This window comes from Tauraco erythrolophus, chromosome 24 (genome assembly GCF_009769465.1).
Source record: "Tauraco erythrolophus isolate bTauEry1 chromosome 24, bTauEry1.pri, whole genome shotgun sequence".
In the NCBI taxonomy this organism is placed as follows: Eukaryota; Metazoa; Chordata; class Aves; order Musophagiformes; family Musophagidae; genus Tauraco; species Tauraco erythrolophus.
The window spans coordinates 3,668,619-3,686,965 of record NC_141488.1 but is presented as its reverse complement, the minus strand read 5'-3'; the positions used below and the strand labels follow the sequence as shown (position 1 = coordinate 3,686,965).

The 18,347-nt window shown below is 54.0% G+C and overlaps 2 protein-coding genes across 10 annotated transcripts in view; one reads left to right on the top strand and one right to left on the bottom strand.

Moving 5' to 3' along the window:
- EPB41 (erythrocyte membrane protein band 4.1) overlaps positions 1 to 8,646 on the top strand; it is a 96,731-nt gene extending 88,085 nt beyond the window's left edge. For all 9 annotated transcript variants that reach the window (XM_086626193.1, XM_086626201.1, XM_086626199.1 and 6 more), the window contains 5 exons: positions 295 to 423; positions 2,117 to 2,218; positions 2,693 to 2,773; positions 3,621 to 3,726; positions 4,970 to 8,646. In XM_086626193.1, the coding sequence (XP_086482319.1) occupies positions 295 to 423; positions 2,117 to 2,218; positions 2,693 to 2,773; positions 3,621 to 3,719 (411 nt within the window). In that variant the 3' untranslated portion in view covers positions 3,720 to 3,726; positions 4,970 to 8,646. The remainder of the gene's footprint in view (positions 1 to 294; positions 424 to 2,116; positions 2,219 to 2,692; positions 2,774 to 3,620; positions 3,727 to 4,969) is intronic.
- A 7,891-nt stretch (positions 8,647 to 16,537) lies between these two features.
- On the bottom strand, positions 16,538 to 17,845 carry TMEM200B (transmembrane protein 200B). Its single transcript, XM_086626270.1, has one exon. The coding sequence runs from the start codon at positions 17,825 to 17,827 to the stop codon at positions 16,538 to 16,540; it is 1,290 nt and encodes a 429-aa protein (XP_086482396.1). The 5' UTR covers positions 17,828 to 17,845.
- Positions 17,846 to 18,347: the final 502 nt, after the last annotated feature.

The window sequence follows — 18,347 nt, the reverse complement described above, 5'->3', positions numbered from 1 at the left end:
TTCTTTGTGGTATTGTGCCACACCAGTTAAACCCTTAATGCCTGATGGGCTGATCCGAGGGCTCCGTGTTGGGGAAGGTCTGGAGGATTTTTCCATCCGTGTAATCCTCACGCATGATCTCTGCCCTCTGAGCAGGGTGTCGTAGCAGAGGCTTAGAACCAAAGATTCCCAGGCCAACCTTGGTTCCCACAGTGCTTTTATCAGATCAGTGTCAGAACGTTTGCCAGCGGCACGGTCACCGCGTGGGAACGCCGACTGGGTCTTTACGGAGATGTTTTTCACCCTGTTTCGTAGCCGCCGCTCGTGAAGACGCAGACGGTCACCATCTCCGACGTGTCCAGCGCCGTCAAAAGTGAAATTCCCACGAAAGAAGTCCCCATTGTCCACACGGAGACCAAGACCATCACCTATGAAGCTGCACAGGTAAGGTGTGTTCCGATTAATTTTCCAGGGGCGTAATTAAACTCAAGTAAGTGTTTTGTTTCCGAATCCTCTGGATGAGACGGCAGCACCTGCCTTTCTCCAAGCATCTGACTCACAGCACAGACGTTAACTGATGCTGTGGACACTGTTTCCAGGTGCATCTGGTATTTTTGGAGGAGCAGTGTTTTTATTATCCCTGAAGAGCAATTATTTTTTCAAGATGTGAGTGCAAACAGAATTTATCTTCAGCCACCGGTGGCTTCGGGATATAGATTTGACTGTACGGAGTTAACCCGAGTTAGCCTTTCTTCTGCAAGAGATGCCTTGTCTTGTTTCCCCCAGCTCTCCTTGCTGTTTATGCCTCTTCACAACTTGGTTTTTAAATTATTTCATTGTCCTTCAGGTTTCAACCCCGAAACAGGTGTTGAAAAACAAAAGTTTTGTATAAAATGTAACCAGAGTGGGTACTGGCAATTAGCAATGTTAGTGGAGTGATACCAACATATGCAGGTACGATTTCATCACTGAGGTTAAAATTAATCTAAAATAGGTTTTGTTTATATATTTGAGAATTTGGAGGCTGCATTAGCTTGGGTTGGTCGTAACTGTGGTTGTTGGAAGGAGCCCACGCTCTGCTGTTGGAGCGTAGTGACGGCGGGATGTAGGTTCGGGTGCAGGTATCGCCGGGACCATGCCTGTATAATTTGGGATTCCCAAGGAATCCCGTGGATGCTCAGCATCCTCCCTGCTTGCAGGAGTGGAGGGGCCGTTCAGACGTGCGTGCAGTGGGTGGTGCTGAGCATCGCCCTGTTTCTCAGCGAGTGACTAGATGAACGGAGGAGTTTTGCTCTGGTTACTGCTGCTAACTGTTCCTAACTGGGAATTGAAAAGGAAAAACGTGTCTCCAGGGCTGGGAGAAGTTGGCCGCGCGTGCACCGGCTTGCGATGTGCGGTGAGATTTCTTCCAGGCTGTGGAAAATGGTCCCACCTTGTGGTAACTGGAGATATCGTCCCACCGCCGTGCTGGGGACGCTGCCCAGGGAGACACACAGCATGGCCAGGATGAGTTGGCAGGATGACTTATTCCAGGTTTTTCAGCAGACCTTGGAAGGTCATAGTCATGCAGGATGGGAACCAAGTACCCAACTATAGAAGTTGTTCCAAGTTCAGCAGGTATCTGGATGTTGCTTCAGCAGAGTTTAAAGCACATGATGTGCAAGGTGGTGTCAGGAGGGAGGAAGGGTAGAAAGTACCTTCTGAATCAGACTGTGCGTTCTGGCTTTGTGAACCTCCATGGATCCCAGGTGTGATTCGGGATAGGTGTCTACTTTGGCGTCCCTTCGTGGTCCGAAGCATGCTACTGGGCATGGAGGAGCATGAGAGGCATTGCAGTGGACCCAGATTTGGGTATATCCCAGCCCACCTGGTCTGAGGGGTGTCAGAGGGTGATTTTACGGATCCCTGAATTCCAGCCTTAAATTCCACGGGCTTTGTGCTGAGCCTTCAAAGACCTGCCAAGCCCCCGAGCTGCTGGGTGCAGCTCAGCCGGCTCCACATCAGCTCCCTGTGTCCCATGGTCTGCGATGGAGAGGAGTTTCTGTCCTCGGATTGCGTTCCTGCTGTGTTGATGTGGAGACCCTGCTTCCGGCCGTGCTGTCCGCAGAGCCTGATGACCTGTTCTTCTGTCCCACAGACGGATGGTGGCAACGGAGATTTAGACCCTGGCATCCTGCTGACTGCTCAGACCATCACTTCAGAAACCACCAGCAGCACCACCACCACCCAGATCACGAAGGTAACAGCACGGGACCACGACAACAACAACAAAACCAGTAACAACACGATAAAGAGATGGGCAGAGTTGAATAATAGCGGGGGGGGGGAAAAAGCTTAAACTCCATTTTTTTTAAAAAAATGTGATTAATACCTGAAACAAAGCGTGAGGTTCCCAGGTTTGCCTGCAGTGAATTAAGATTGTGCATCAATTGTGGTGCAGTCTGTGGACACGGGCTCTGAGTGTCCTGTGGAACAACGGGAAAGAACTGTGCTGTGAGTCAAAGCTCTTCCCTGGCTCAGTCATAAGAAAATGAATATTTGACAGTTTTTCTTGGAGCAGCAGCAGTGTTCCTCCATGATTCTGACACCGTGGTCTGACGGCAGTGTTTGGTAACGCTGTATTTGGATACCATCTTTAGACAGGCAGCTCCAGAGCACTCAAATTCCTTTTCCTTTCAAGAATAACAGTAGTTTTTTTTCCCTTTTGTACTAGACTGTAAAAGGTGGCATTTCGGAGACACGGATTGAAAAGAGGATTGTCATCACGGGCGATGCAGATGTAGACCACGACCAGGTAGGAGCTTGGATGTGGTCCAAAAGAGCTTCTCAGAGCTGGCACGAACTAGGCAGGCTGCCTTTCCGAAGACAGCTTAACCAGAAAACAACCTAGGGAAATTTTATTTGGGGTAGAAATAAAACTTGAAAACTGATTTCAATAATAAATTCCTCTTTGACAGTAGGCAGCTGTGTAGCTGGGCTGGCAAAGCTTAATTCTGCTCTGAAACTGATGTTGGCAGCAAACTTTTGATTCCAGAATTGTTTTGGACAAATGCAGTTTTAAAAAAAAAAACACAAAAAATGTGAAGTAAAAGTTTTCCTTGACATCTGGATGATCTGCATGAATTTTCTAGTAACTTTGAAGCACTGTTGCTGCCGTGTAGTGCCAGAAGTCATGTCACAGCACTCAGCACTCGCATCAAATCTCATCAGCTTTATGTGAAACCTTTCTGATGAGTCAGCCTCATTGGCCTCTAGCGTGCGTTGGAAGCGATGATTTTGTCGTCAGAGAATTATACTTTGTATTGAATTTGGGAGCTGGAGAATATTCGTATGACAGGAACTAGTTTATTAATTCCAAAAGAAAACATCTGAGAAGATGTCTGAAATGTGCTCATCACGCTTGCTGGAAGGATAAACAGGGTTTGTTTGCTTAATTGCTCTTGTCCATCTTCTACCATGGGGCAGTGGAGAGATGTAATGTATTCTTAGAAAACAGCTTTTCCATTCAGAAATAATCTAATATTTCCAAAAGTCACCAAAACGTGCAGCTGGAGTGGAATCACTTTTCTTTTTCTCTCCCCAGAGTTAGAAATAGCCTCTTGTCCCCCTGGTGACGTGCTCGGAAATGTGCTCTCTTCCAGGTCCTAGCGCAGGCGATAAAGGCAGCGAAGGAGCAGCACCCGGACATGTCGGTGACCAAAGTGGTTGTGCACCAGGAGACCGAGATCGCAGAGGAGTAGCGAGGGTGTAAGTAGGGAGACCGTGTACAAGGGAGGGACGGGTGCTGCCTTCCCCCACCCAGGGCAGGGTGCAAGCAAGGTTTGGCTAAATACGGTCAAAGTTTAAGTAAAATTATTATTTTTAGCTGCTTCTATTAAATCATAGAATCATAGAATCACAGAATGGTTTGGGTTGGAAGGGACCTCAAAGATCACCCAGTTCCAACCCCCCTGCCATGGGCAGGGACACCTTCCACTACACCAGGTTGCCCAAAGCCTCATCCAACCTGGCCTTGAACACCTCCAGGGATGGGGCAGCCACAACTTCTCTGGGCAACCTGTTCCAGTACCTCACCACCCTCAATGTAAAGAATTTCTTTCTTATATCTAACCTAAATCTCCCCTCTTTCAGTTTAAATCCGTTGCCCCTTGTCCTGTCACTACACGCCCTTGTAAAAAGTCCCTCTCCAGCTTTCCTGTAGGCCCCCTTTAGGTACTGGAAGGCTGCTAGAACGTCACCCCGGAGCCTTCTCTTCTCCAGGCTGAACATCAGCCTTAAATCACTTAAGGCTGATGAAGCAGTGGCAAACACAGACTAATCCTGCAGTGCAAATGAGCCAGAAAAGTCTGGAAGAAGCTACGTGGCTCCTGTGAAGAGGCTGTTTTGCTTCATCAAACACCACCGATGCACCAGCAGCACACTGAGCTATAGGTTCCATGTAGACCCACTGCCAGGTAACCCCTGAGCTGGACCCCGAGCTCCAGACTTGCCTGGAAATAATCCCTTTTCTGCAGTCTTGATGGTTTTGGGAAAGAGCTGCTCAGGGAATCCAGGAGCTCTGCCCTGCATCAGGGCTGTAAAGCCCATCCTGCCCCACGCTGGTGATGTTTGTGTTGTCCCTATCGGTGCTATTTGCTGTCCTGCCTCATCCCACCAAAGCTGGGACTGGAGACATCTGGGAGGTGGAACAAGAAGTTAGACGAGAGGAGACACAGCATAGTTTAACAGACATCGTGGTTGAGCTTTTTGACTGTCCAAAGCTAAATAAAAATAGGAGAAGTCTCCTAAGGGTTCCTGACTTGCAGCTCTTAAAATATGGTCCTTCAGGGATGGGAGCAGGAACGTTGTTTGTAGCAGGTGGCTCTGAGCCTGGATTTACACCTACCACTGATGGTAACTCACCTTCTGATTTCAGTTCTTCAGGGCAGCAGGTTCCTCTCTTTCTTTCCCGTTGGTAGCTCTGACTTCCCGTGTTTCTCTCTCTCCCTAGGAAGCGTTCCTGCCAGACACACCATCAGGAAAAAGAAACCCAGCAAAACTACCAAGAAACTACCTGGAGCACAGAGACCTCGGATTTCCAAGACTTGACACTCAGAGACATTCATATCATTTATTAGGAGTTGCGCTTTGACATTTTACTTGGGATTTTCCAGACTCCACTGGATCCTGTTGGATATAGAGATTTTTTTTTTATATATATATATATTGTGACAAAAGTATGCCATATTTCTAACTGTACTGAATATTTTTTACAGGTTTCCAATTTTGCATTCCCTCTCACGCATAGCCTCTTCAGACACAGACCCAGACACACCTCGCAGGGCTCCAAGGGTCGCTTTTTTAAGTCGTATTCCCTCCTCCTCGTCAGGGATAACGGAGATAAGCCACATCCGTGCATATTCCGAGCGCGGGATCCGTACGCGCCTTTAAAAAGCCATGGGTCCTTCTGCTGGGAGAGTCAGTTGAAGAAGTCAGACTTCAGTTTTGTGCAGCATTTCCGATTGCCTCTTGATTTTTATTATTATTATTATTATTTTTCTGTAGTTTTAGGGAGCTTGAGACTCCGGCCGCGCTACCTGGGCGTGCAGAGCAGAGCTGCTGCCTTCGCTCCGAGTTCTCCTGCCTCCCCGTTGGGTTTCAGGCCCCCGGTGTGTGAGCACAGGAGGGGTTTGTGCTGTAGCCTGTGCACACATCCGAATAGTCGACTAGATTTAAGGAATCCTGGAAGTTGCTTCAAGTATCTTATACTGTGAATTTTAGAGCTTTAAGAGGACTGTGATAGCACCTCGCCTTCCTCCCGTGTGTCTGCCGAGTGCTGCCTGCCTGTTTGTGTTTCCTAGCTGCCATTAAATTAAAAAAGCCCGTAGAAGCGTGCGCTGAAGGTGTTTGGACTGAATGCTATTAAGGTAGGCTGACGCAGCATTCACGGTAACTGATTTTTTTTTTTCCAGTCTCACAGTTTTTCACTTGTTTGTGTTCATGATTTTTAAATTAGGGTTGGTTTTTTTTGGATTTTTTTTTTTTTTTTAAGTCATGGGTTGGTTTGGTTTTTCCCCTCCCCTCGCAGTGCTAGGTAAAGCCAAACACGTTACCCGTATACCAGGGCAAGGTGTTACATGCTACTATCATTTAATTTAAAATCCTTTAGACAATCCTTCCTAGTTCTGTAAGCTGTATTTGGAGAGGCTGAACAAGAAATCTTAGGAGGTGGCAGGTGTTGCTGGTCATGATAGAGCCAAACCACGTGGAAAGTGCTGCTCGCTCCCTCTTCCACGCTGGCTGAAGGGTCTGTACCTCCTTGGGCTCCGTGACCGCCTGGCTGGAATGAAACACCAGGGTTAGTGTCTGCATCATCAGGCTGAGCTTACAGACCATCTCCAGAGTGGTGGGGCTGACCAGAAAACACCTTTCCCAGGGCTGGATGCACTTCCTTCCACGGCACCAGGGGCTGAGCTCCCGCTGCTGCTTTCTGAGCTTCGTGGAAATGTTCTAATCATGCCCTGGTTTCTCCTTCCAGTGTTTAAATTTAAAAAGAAAAAAAAAAAACAACAATGACCAAGTGTTGTAAAGAGTCTGCCCAGACACTTGTGAACACTTTAGTACACTTTGAGTTGTGATTTTTATTTTTGTTTTTTTTAAATATATATATATAGTGTGGCACACTGGTAGCTGAGGGCATGGAGTGCTCCGCTGCTGCTCCTCAGTCGAGGATGGGAAGAAAATGGCAATAAAAAAAGGCACTCTGCTATTTTAAATTTGAATAATGTGTTTCAGAAGTCACTGGATTTAGCTCAGGCTGCAGCGACGTGCTGTTTAGCTGCCAACAGCCTTCGAACCGCGCCGGGGCTAAGGCAGCTTCTCAGATTCAGGTGCAATTTTAATTAAGCCGTCAGTATTGATTGGAGACTATGCTGAAAACGCTGGAGCTGCTGGATTTTTGCTTTCCTTGAGCTTTGCTGACCATGGCTCCTTCTCAGCCTCCAGCCTTCCCATGCTGGTAGCTGCTTTTCGGGCTGCTCTGGGTACATGGTCCCCTCCCGTGATGCTCTGCCTTCCGCTGGGTACCGGCATCCTCCTCAGGGGAGTTAGAGATTCCTGGGCTCCACAGCTGTAGAATAGAGATTAAGTCTTCCTGTTTATGTCTGAACAGCCCATTCCTTCCTTATTCTGCAACACGGATCCTTTAACAGGTCTGGGTCCCTGCCGGCCTCAACTTAGTTGGGCATCGCTTTGCCTTAAACGCCCGTCGTGCTCAGCATCCCTCTGGCAGCATCCCATTTCTGGGAATTTCACTTTTTGCCGCTCGGTCCTTCCTTCTCACCCCGTAGCAGCTACCCGAGGAGTAAACGGGCACGCCAAGTAGTCACTAAGAGGATTTCTGAACTTTACCAGGCAAAGCCAGCGTGATAAATCAACTTTGTCCGTAGCACTTAAAGGCACTTGGCTGTCGGGAGAACGTAGGGGAACGTGGTGCGAGGCTGAAGCTCGGCCCTGAGTGTTCAGTTGGGGTGTCCTGTGCCCTGAGCGCGACGAGGGGGACAGAACACCCTGAGCAGGGGATTTCTGGGGTGAGAAACCTGTTGGCACAAGCGGTGGTTCCTTTCCAAAAAGCCGCGCTCACCGTGGCTGCGTACGTCCCTTTTTAAGGGCCCATCAACTAGAATATCCCTATTTTATTTGTTTTTCCGCTGGATTTTGGTGGCTGTTTCCAGGTTGCTCATCCTCACGCTTCCCCCTTCGAAGTTCTTGGCTTTTCCTTGAGCATTTTAAAAAAGTTATCGCCTCGTCTGACCCCACGGGGGGGTTCCCAGCCCCGCTGACCCTCTCCAGCCGCCGCAGCCGCCTACGTGCAGCGCCGCAGCCGGGGAGCTGGACAGCAGCAGCGGCAGCCTGGGAAGAAGATCAAAGTTAAGAGCAGAAGAAGCTTCTTCCATCCTCAGCAGGGGCCGTGGCGGGGCTGCCCGCACCCCTTCCACCTCCGACGGGTTTTTAAAATCCTCGGCTCTTCGCGTGCTCTGTTATTTCTAGGGACAAACCAGCTAAGTAAGGTCTATTTATATGAATGTTCCCAGCTCTTCCCACTCCACCAATTCACCCAGAGACTGTCTTGATTGTATAATATACATTATATGGAAGCTATTTATATATGAATGAATGTTTTTATAGAAAGGAAGGCGAGGAGCTCATGTTCTCCTCCATTAAACTGGAACGGCAGCTCCGGTTGCCAAATAGCAATCTCTGACCAACACAGATGTGTTAGCAAAGGACTGGCTGATTCCTGGTTTTAAATAAACTGTGGTTTGCTGATTTTCCTAGTTGTACAATTACCTTTTAAGAGGTGGTAGTGTCCCAGCCTTAGAGATGAAACTTTTAAAAAATAAAAAAAAAATAAAAAAATAAAATAATTTAGTTGAGAGTATGAAGGAGCTTTGTAAAATTTTTTTAAGGCAATTGTGAATTGTCTAGGCTAGCCGTTTACACTCTTCTTTATAAAAATAGGAACTTTTAAAACGGGCAAACCTTTATAGATTGACTAGTGATGGGAGCTGTTATTTTGGACTTTCATAGTAAATCAAAGGGAAAGTTGCTGTAGCATTTAGAGAGACCTAAGTGTTCAGTATTGCTTCTTGTATTGCATTTTTCAATAAATTTTCAAACAAAACTGTCTCCCTGGCTCTGAAGCCGTGTTTCTTACCCTCACCCTCCTCCACATCTCTCTCCCAAACCTGGCTCCATGGCAATTTCTTTTCCCAACCCAAGCCAGACCTGTTGCCTCCCCAGCATGTCCCCATCAGAGCCGCTGCCACCTGCGTTTTCCCGCTCTCTTGGTGGCTTCAGATGCTTTAAATGTCTCCCAGCGCGGCCACGTGTGGGACCAAAGCCCCCAGGAAGGGCCAAAAGGGACATCAAGGTCCAAATTATCCCTAAAGCATCATCAGTTGATCGGTACCACCCCCCTGTGCCTCAGTTTCCCCAACAGATGGGTTACACAGCCCCATTGCTGCTCATGCACGTGTCTATATTCCCATGCTAAATGCAACGTTAATTCAGATTACTCCGGAGAGGAGTCATCGCCTCTCGCTATTAAATCTCAACGTACTTTAAAGTGAAAATTACAAAGGAGCCACAGAAATCAGCCCTGGATCGTTGGGAAACAGCCACCTCTGGAGCTGCTTTTCCGTAATGCATCACAGCAACTTGACTCACTCGTGACAACGATGCCGAATCGCCCGTCGCATCATTTCCCCGCGCCGCCGCGGGCTCCTCGCCGTGTCCGACCCGATCCGGGTCACGCCGTGCTCCGACGCGCCGAAACGCACGTTGAATAACTGTGTCCAGGGGAGCTGGGCTTGCGGCGGTCCCAGCTCCTGTAGAGAAGGTGCTGGGGTGATGAGCTACAACTGGGCATGAACTGCGGCACCAAAGACGTGGTGGGGGGGGACAAACAGCCAAGAAATACCTTAATTATCTGCTGAGCTGCACTTCGGGGTGTCAGTCCCCTGCACAGCAGCCAGTTGGCCAAGACATACAGGCTGGTTTGGGTTGGAAGGGACCTTCAAGATCACCCAGTTCCAACCCCCCTGCCACGGGCAGGGACACCTTCCACTACACCAGGTTGCTCAAAGCCTCATCCAACCTGGCCTTGAACACTGCCAGGGATGGGGCAGCCACAGCTTCTCTGGGCAATCACCTGCACCCTCCACACTCTTTAACATCACCCAGGGAGCAGCACTGAGCTCCGCCTGGCTTCAATGAGCTGCTCCACAGCAGAGGTGGGTTATCATGGCCCCGGGCTGTGCCAGACTCCAGCAGTGTGTCCTGGCAGAGGCACCACCAGCCTTGGGAGCCCAGCACCGGGGCAGGGGACACCGGGCTGACGCCCATCCCTGCTGCCCCTGCCCTCCCCGAGGGGCCCCCAGCCTGTCCCGTGCCCAGCACTGGCCCAGCTGTGCCACAGGGACATCGGTGGCACTGGGGACCCGGTCGGTCCCACGTGGCCCATCCGCCCAAGCCACGATGCTTTGCTGGGCAGGACCATTGTGCAAGGACACCCACAGCCCAGGGGATGTTCAAGCCCCATCTGAAATGCCCCGAGGGGAGATTTGTCCCCGGAAGACAGGTGCAGGGACAGCGAACGCCAACCACCCATGCTCAGCCACCACCCATCGCTCTGTCACCGAGCCCTGGGGCCATCAACCAGGAGACCACCATGACTGGAAAGGCTTTTCCTTAAATTGCCCCCTCCCTTAAAGCCTCCCCTGAGCCAGGTGGCTCAAGCATGAGGTGCCTTTACCCCCCAACCATGGGGAGTCTGAGCCCTATTGCTCCCTTTAGTCCTGTGCCTCAGTTTCCCCCCTCCCCAAACTCCAAAGTCTGCCAAGCCCGGAGCCCTGTGGCATTTTGCCTGGCTACAAGCAAGGGAAAATATTAGGTAAACAAACACCATGGCAATGTAGAAAGATACAAATAAATGAATAAATAAACAACCCCAAAACCCTTGTCCCAACAGCAGCAGCTGCCCACAGGCTCCCGGGAGGCCGAGCCTGAGCTCCTGGGTGGCCCCAGGCCAGCTCCAGCCCCCAGATCCCACACCAAAGGCAACAGCTCCATCTTGGAGGTCCCATCCTTTGGGGAGGAGCCGCAAAATCCATTTCCCTTCATCACCCATCCCCATCCCTTGTCCTTCCTCGGGGCTCCATCCCAGACCCCAACCCAGGACCTGGCGGAGTAGCCGTCACGCTGGGAGGAGAAAGTTCCCATTCAAACATCAGCTCGTTCCAGCTGGGGCTATTTTTAGGTCATTCCTCTGGTTTCGGGGGCTCGGGCGGCCAGTCGTGTTCCCGGCAGGTCAGCGTGGTGCCCCGGGGTCAGGGTTGCTCTCGGGGCCCGAGGGGAATCGCTGTGGGAGCCAGGCAGCAGCGGGGCTGGCTCCATCACTTCTAAACGGGAGAGCCCAGGTTGGTTTAGGGTCTGGGATAAACAGGATTGAAAGAGGAAAAGTTGCATTTGTAACAGGCCAGGTAGGACATGCTGGGCTCAGCCTTGAGCTTCATAACTGGGGAAACTGAGGCACAGGGGAAAAGTCAACGCCAGAGGCAGGGAGTGACCTCCCATCCTGCAGCAGCCGGGTCAGTGGCACTGGGTTCATCCCCGTCCCTCTGGGACAAGCACTGCTGTAGGACGTCTGCAGGTCTGTGGGCATCAGCCCCAGCAGCTCATCACTCCCAGCCCAGTTCTAAGGGCTCCATGTTTCCCCAGGAGCAGCCCCCCAGGCGGGTTTGGGGGAGCAGAGCACCCCCATGGCTCTGCAGAGCATCCCAGGACCACGCCAGCACCTGGGAGGCTGGAAAACCGAATCAACAGGCAGGATCACACCCCAGTGCACACCAGTATAGCCCAGTTGCTCCTCACTGGGCTTCCCAAACACCACAGACCAGAAGCAGCATCCCTCCAGCCCGCTCCATCGCCGCCACCGTCTCCCGTCCAACACCCGAGAGCGGGGAAGCGGTGGCTCCGTGGCAACATCTCATCTCCCGACAGCAGCCACAGGGCCTCTGCCCGTCCTGCCACTTTGGGGCGTTCCCAGCCTGTGCCCTGCTCCACCTCCAGCGCAGCCCAAGTTCAAGGCACCAGCTGCCCCTGCCATCCCCCAACACACGCATCCCACCAGGCTTCTCCAGATGAGACAGTTTTCCTGGGATAGGAATGGATTCCCAAAGCCTGAATTCCCTTAAGTGTGCTGAGTCCCAGTTAACCCCTTGCCTGCCAGCCATACCCCTTATCTGCTCATCTTTCTCACCCCAAACCCCCCCCCCCCCGCCCCATTTGCCCCCAGCACAGGCAGCCCTCCCCAACGGGCTCCAAGCCAAAGCCCTGGGCATCCGGGCTCCAGCGCTCGGCTGCCGGCATGGCACACGTCGCACGGATGCCGATAACAACTGATGGGGGACCCCAACTCACACCGTCCCCCCCAAGAACCAGCCCCATGGGGCTCAGCCCCACGTTGCTCAGCCTGTTTCTGCAGTAGGAGAAACCTGCGGAGCCTGGGGGTGCCAGCGAGCCTGGGCAGGACACTCCCAAACCCACGAGAGTCAAAAAATAAATAAAAAAAACCCTAAATCAAGCCACTACCCCCAACCCACCCCAGATCCAGCTCTCTCCGATGCCGGGAAGCACTGAGACGGGCACCTTTGGCTCGGTACCAGCTCATTAATGCAGAGAAGCACTTTGCATTGCACTTATTTCCTTTTTTTTTTTTTTTTAAATCAAGCATCCAAAAGCAGCACCCCATACACCTCGCCAAAAGGCCACAAAGCTTTGTAGCACCAGGGAGCACATGGGCACCCATCACCCCCCATTCAGGGGTCCTTATCTCTAAACATAAGGCACAAAGTGCCGCACAATCGCTCGGCGCAACCTCAGCCCCGGAAAAACGCCAACGCTTCATCTTCCCAGTGCCTCGGGAAGGAGATTTATGGTGGAGAGCACTCTCCCCGAACGCTGCGCCAACGTTTGCGTTCCCTGGCTGGACTACAAGCGCGCAGTCGCTCGCAGAGTGCTGCCCTTCCCGTCGACTTCGCGTCTTACAGAAGGACTTACCCAGGCAGAGTCGTGGCTGTGGCCTCCCTGGCTGCGGGGAGAGGAAGAGGAGGAAGAGAAGGAGCTGGTGGCTTGATGGGACCCGCTGGGCTGAGCAGGCTCAGGTGTGGGGTAGGAGCGATCCTGCCCCAGCTGCAGCCGTTGTGCTCAGGGGTTGGGTCTGGATCCCCTGTAATTGGGATCTGCTGCTCGTTAGTGAGGCTGCTCCATCCCCTTTCCCTCCATTCCACCTCCCCCCTCCCCATTTTTTTGCCCCTTTGGGGGACACTTCACAGCAGAGTCCCCGTGAGAGCCAGCTCCAACCCTGCCCGGCTTGAGCTGCACCGTCCTTGGCTCCGGCTCCGTGTAGGTGCCCCATTAACAGGGTGGTGGAAGGGCTGATATTAACACCCCCAATCCCCCCCCCCCACCGCCCTGGGGACAGATGTGTCCCAGCAGCGAACCTGGAGCCCCACCGGCACTGGCTGGGGTGGCCCTGGCCATGGGGGTCTGCCCCCTCCGCAGGGCACCTCTCCCACACACAACCCACAGCAGCAGTTTCTCCCAACCCATTTTCTGCATTTTGTCCATTTTCCACCCAAACTAGGGCTATTCCAGAGCTGTGTGCCGGCCCGGAGGTCGCTCGGTGCTGCGGGGGTGATCGCAGTTAGCGGGGTCCCTTGGGATGCTCCGTGGTCCGTCGTGGTCAGGGTCAGGGACAACCCCACTATTTTCTTTTGCTGGTGTTTTCGGTGAAATCCTCCTTCTCTTGGTAGGAATCTCCTCCTGCAGCAGGAACCTCCTGGGATGGGGATACGCTGGTGGGTGATAACGGCCGAATATATATTTCATCCATAGTTTATAGAGCCGGCTGCTGGGTGGGATGAGAAGATGCCGCCCGGCATCGCCCTTCACACGTGTGAGATCTCCAGCGCTTTCGGGATGGTTTGACTTCACAGCTCTGCAGCCGAACGGGGTCAACGGAGAGATTCAGGGTGGATTTTTTTTTGCTTTAGGTTTTTTTATTTTCATTTTTCCCCCAGATCCGTCCCTACCTGGTGTAATCCCCTGCACGCTGCAGGGACAGTATCCACAGCATCCATCTGCTGAAACCAACCGCCAACGCTCTCGAACCCGCGTCCGCAGGCGGAGCTGCAGGTGAGGGCTGTGCAGATGCTCTCCCCAGGGAGAACATGGGTCTCCTCACCCCACTGACTAATTAATAAAGCAGCTTTGCATTTCAAAACCGTCCTTATATGGCTCAGAAACACCTTCCCAGAGGATGCTGCTGAGTTGGGCAGGAGGAGGATGCTGGAGCAGGTGCGTGGTCCAGGCAGGACCCCCTCGCGTTCTCCACCATTTGATTTAAAGCTGCTTCCCAAGGTCAGGCTGAGCCCCAGCCAGAAAATGAAAGGGGGAAAAATTAAACCAGAAGCCCCCAGCCCTAAAGCAGCTCCTGGCGTGGCTCCTTGCAGCATTTCGGGCTCCGATTTCTTGCTGCTGGTTGCCGAAGCGCGGCCCAGGGCCCGGCAGCAGCTCTGCCCGCAGCTGGTTAAGGCCAAACAAAAAGTTATTTTCAGCTTAAAAGCAAAGTCCTGGCACGTCCCCTGGGATGCTGCTTCAGGGCAGACCCCGCCGCGGACTTTCTGTTGTCGCTGTTTATCGCGTTGAACCGGTGCCTGAATAATTTTGGGATTAAGCAGATAAATAAAGAGCTGAGCCGGGGGGTGGTTTCACTCCCGGCGATGCCGCGGGGATGGTGCCAACCCCTCAAACCACAGCCATCAGCCCTGGCACGGCCTCCCTGCACAGGGGGATATTGGTTCCCAGCCTCTTTGGGAGAGTTCACATCCGAAACAGAGATGGTCTTTGCTTGGAAAGCAGGAAAAAAACCACTGCAGAGGGGTGGGGGGAGCTCAGGGGTTGGTTTTTTTTTTGGAAAAGGGGGGGGGGTCTCATATAGGGCAGGATGGGAGCAGGTGGATGGGCAGGGGGGAAGGTGGAGATGGGGCTGGATTTGCTCCGGGTGTTTGAAAGGCAAAATTAGGAAATAAAATGAAAAAATAGTAATAAAAAGTGAAACAAAACATGGCAAGTTTTCAAAGGGAGGGGGAAAAAAACAAAAAAAAAAGTGGTGGAAATCCTGACTTTTCTAAAACAAGAGAAATAAAGAGCAAAAAGGCAGATTGGAAAGATGCAGGCATCTGTCCAAGTGGTACCTGCCATGGAGGGACGCTCCCAGCTCGGTGCCCTCGGCAGCTGGTGGTGGGTGCCCACCACCCCCTGGCTCCTGGGTCTCCCCCGGACGCAGAGATGGGCTTGGTGTTACAAAAATGGGATTTTTTTTTGAGAAGAAGCAGGTCAAACCCCGGCATCGTGCCTCCCAGGGTCAAGGGAAGACAGCCTGGCCGAGATTTGTCCCAGTGTTCGCACGAGCCGGTGGCACCGCTGGGACACTCTGGCCCCTGCCTTAAAAATACAAAGGTGATGGATATTCCTCCAGTTCCTATTTCCTTTAACCAGGTCCCATCATCGCTGCCTCGTGGCCATGTCACAGCTGGTGGGACCGGACACCTCCTCACCGCCCCCCGTCCCCATGTGCCCTCCTGGGTGGGCTTCACCCCCAGGGACATCAGAGGGACCCTGCGGCCACGTGCCTGGGAACTCAACAGGAGCTGAGCACCAAAGCAGCGACCAGCCAACGCCTTCCTCGGGGCAAACATGGCAAAGGCCCTGGGAAAGGATCTGGAAAGAAATGCTGGAGGAAAAATTGCCAGTTTGCAAGAAAACGGGCAGCTGAGGCTTCCCTTCTCCGGGCTGCCGAGCCTGAGCCGTGTCCCGAGCCGGGACGGGAGCGGCATCCCGCAGCACATCCTCACCCCACCCCGCAAACCTGCCTCGCTGCTTCATACGTCGTTTTATCCACATTTTCCTACTGCATTTTCCTGCCGCCACGGGGTTTTTTTGGAGGGTTTTATTTCTGTGCTACCCTCTCTCTGGCGATCGCACCCCCCCAGCACTGAGCCTGGTTCTCCGGCCTCATCCCACGCAACTCCTGTTCTGCATCCAAAAGGCACCCAAGAACCTGACGGCACCCAACAGGGCCCACCCAAACCAGAACCGACGCTCAGCCCTGCCTCTCTGCCCCATCACATCCCTCCCACTACCCCCATCCTCCCGTTACCCCCATCCCCCCGTTACCCCCATCCTTCACCCCACCAGAAAACAGCACAACTCCAACCAAACTCAGACGGGCTTTGGGAACCACCACACCCCCGCGACTCCGAATTTGGCAGTTGCCAGCAGCTCCCCGGGCACCTTTGGCATCCCCACTCTGCAAAAACCACCCCCAAACCTTGAGCTTATCACTTTATCCTGCAAATATCCAGCAGTTGGTCCTAGAGCATCCTTACTGTCTCCTGGGGGGGAGCAGCATGGCCTTGGAGACCCTCCAGCACTGGCACTGCCCACCCCGAGCATCCTGCAGGCAAGAGGACGAAGCTCATGGCATCAAGAGAATATTTAATGACCCCATCGGGTTTACGTGCTCTGGTCAAGCAAATTTTCCGGTGGGTTGTGGTTTGGCAAGGGGATACCACCCCCCAAAAAATGTTCCCCCACCCCAATCCTGATGAAAGAAAGTGCCGTGGGGGCCGGTGGGGCTTCCCCCGCCCTGTGTCCCCATCCCGCAGCTTGTGCTGGGGCTCAAAGCGAGGGTTCCTCCGGAAAAGCCACCAGGAGAAGGGCTTGTAAGGCCAAGGGCATCCACCGAGAAGCCGTCGAGAGGCAGCCAGGAGAGGACATCCCACCCCTGGCGAGTCCTCCCCCAGCAGCAGCAGGCTGGGACCTTCCTCTTGGCATCCTCTTAAAAACACCGTCCCCCACCCGCTCCTGGATGTGGGGTTTTGGGGTTGCCGGTGGGTGCCGGGGGTCAGGATGAGGGACTGCAACATCACGGTCCCCGAGGGTGGTGGGGACGTCAGACCCGTGTGCCCCGCTCCATCCCCACCGCCCAGGAGCTGGGCCGGGGCTCGCTCCGGCTCGGGGACTCGCTTGGCTCCAGCAGCCGGTCCGAGGACTCTCCCATGCTTTCCAGTTTGGCGTAACCCACCAGGCTGACGTGGTCCAGCCGGGGCCAGCTCCGGTTCTTCCGGTCCTTGATGGGGGCCACCAGCAGCACCCCCGGCCGGCCGAGGTCCAGGGACTTGGAGTGTCCCGAGGTGTGGAGCTGCACATCCAGGCTGAGCTCCGCCGCCACCGGCTCCGTGCCAGGGCAGCCACCATCCACGTTGATGATGACGTGGCCACCACCATGGTCCTGGCCACCACCATGGTCCTGGCCACAAAGTGGTCGGGAGAGTCGCGGTGCTTCGGCGGGGGGCTCGGCGCGGTCCCCTTCCACCTTCTCGCCGGTCCCCCGCGCCGCCGCATCCAGCAAGCGGTTGTTGAGCTTGATGATGGGCAATGCCAAGGCGCCGACGGCCGAGGAGAGGAGGGACTCGGCTCCGGCGCGGCGGGAGAGGCTGAGGTTGGCCTCGGCGGAGGTGCCGGAGTGGAGGCTGAGGAGGGAGGCGGCAGGGGACGCTGCCGGGTGCTGGAGGAGCTCAGCCGTGGTCTGGAGCCTGTTGGGGCCGTAGCAGTCGGACCACTTGCTGCCAGGGCTGGGGCAAGGCTGGCAGGAGAGGTCCACCTGGTAGCAGCCCTCCACGCACTCGGCGTTGGCCTTGGGGATAGACTGGCCGTCCCCGTGCTGGCAGTGCCCGTCCTCGGGGCCGGTCCCCTCTGGGAGAGCTGCTGCCATGGAGTAGAGACCCTTCTGCATCAGCCTGCGGGTCTCCATGTCCCTGTTCTCGTACAGCATGGTGTTGGCGCAGATGAAGATGAAGAGCCCGATGCCCATGATGACGGGGCCGATCAGCTTCAGCTTCTCACTGTGGGGCACGTGGCGCCCGCTGGCCACCTCCCTCCTCATGTCCCCCACGGTGCTGGCATTCCTTGCGCCGGCTCCGGCGCCGCCGAGTCCCCGGTGGGGCCAGTAGCCCACGACGGCGATGGTCATGCCCACCAGCACCACCGAGATGCCCACCATGACGAAGGCTCCTGACGGCGAGCGCATGCGGAGCTGCCCTTTCACCGGGACCTCCGGCGGTGACTTGCGCCGCAGCCTGCGGCCCCGGCGCCGCGGCGGGGCGGGGGGCACCGGTGGTTTGGTCCCCCCTGCCTCTGGCTCCCGCATGGGTCCGTTGGCTTCGGCACTCTTGGCAGTCATTGTCTCCGGCTTGGTTGCTCTTCCTGCGGGGCGAGGAGGAGAAAAAGGAGAAGAGGCATCACTTGATGGATCTGGGTGTCTGCAAGCCCGGGATGCTGGGAGCATGGGGAGCACAGGGACACTGGGAACACAGGGATGCTGGGAGCAGGAGGAGCATGGGAACACCAGGAACATGGGGATGGTGGGAACATGATGGGACGTGTTCTCTGCTATGGAGACAGACTGAGAGACATGGGGCTGTTCAGCCTGGAGAAGACAAGACTCCAGGGAGAACTTCCAGCACCTTCCAGTACCTAAAGGGGCTACAGGAAAGCTGGAGAGGGGCTTTGGATAAGGGCGTGGAGTGACAGGACAAGGGGCAATGGCTTTGAACTGAAAGAGGGGAGATTTCGATGAGATCTAAGGAAGAAATTCTTCCCTCTGAGGGTGGTGAGGCACTGGAACAGGTTGCCCAGAGAAGTTGTGGCTGCCCCATCCCTGGCAGTGTTCAAGGCCAGGTTGGATGAGGCTTTGAGCAACC

Excerpts from the sequence above, each read along its gene's own strand:
- TMEM200B (XM_086626270.1), bottom strand. The coding sequence starts at position 17,827 with ATGACTGCCAAGAGTGCCGAAGCCAACGGACCCATGCGGGAGCCAGAG.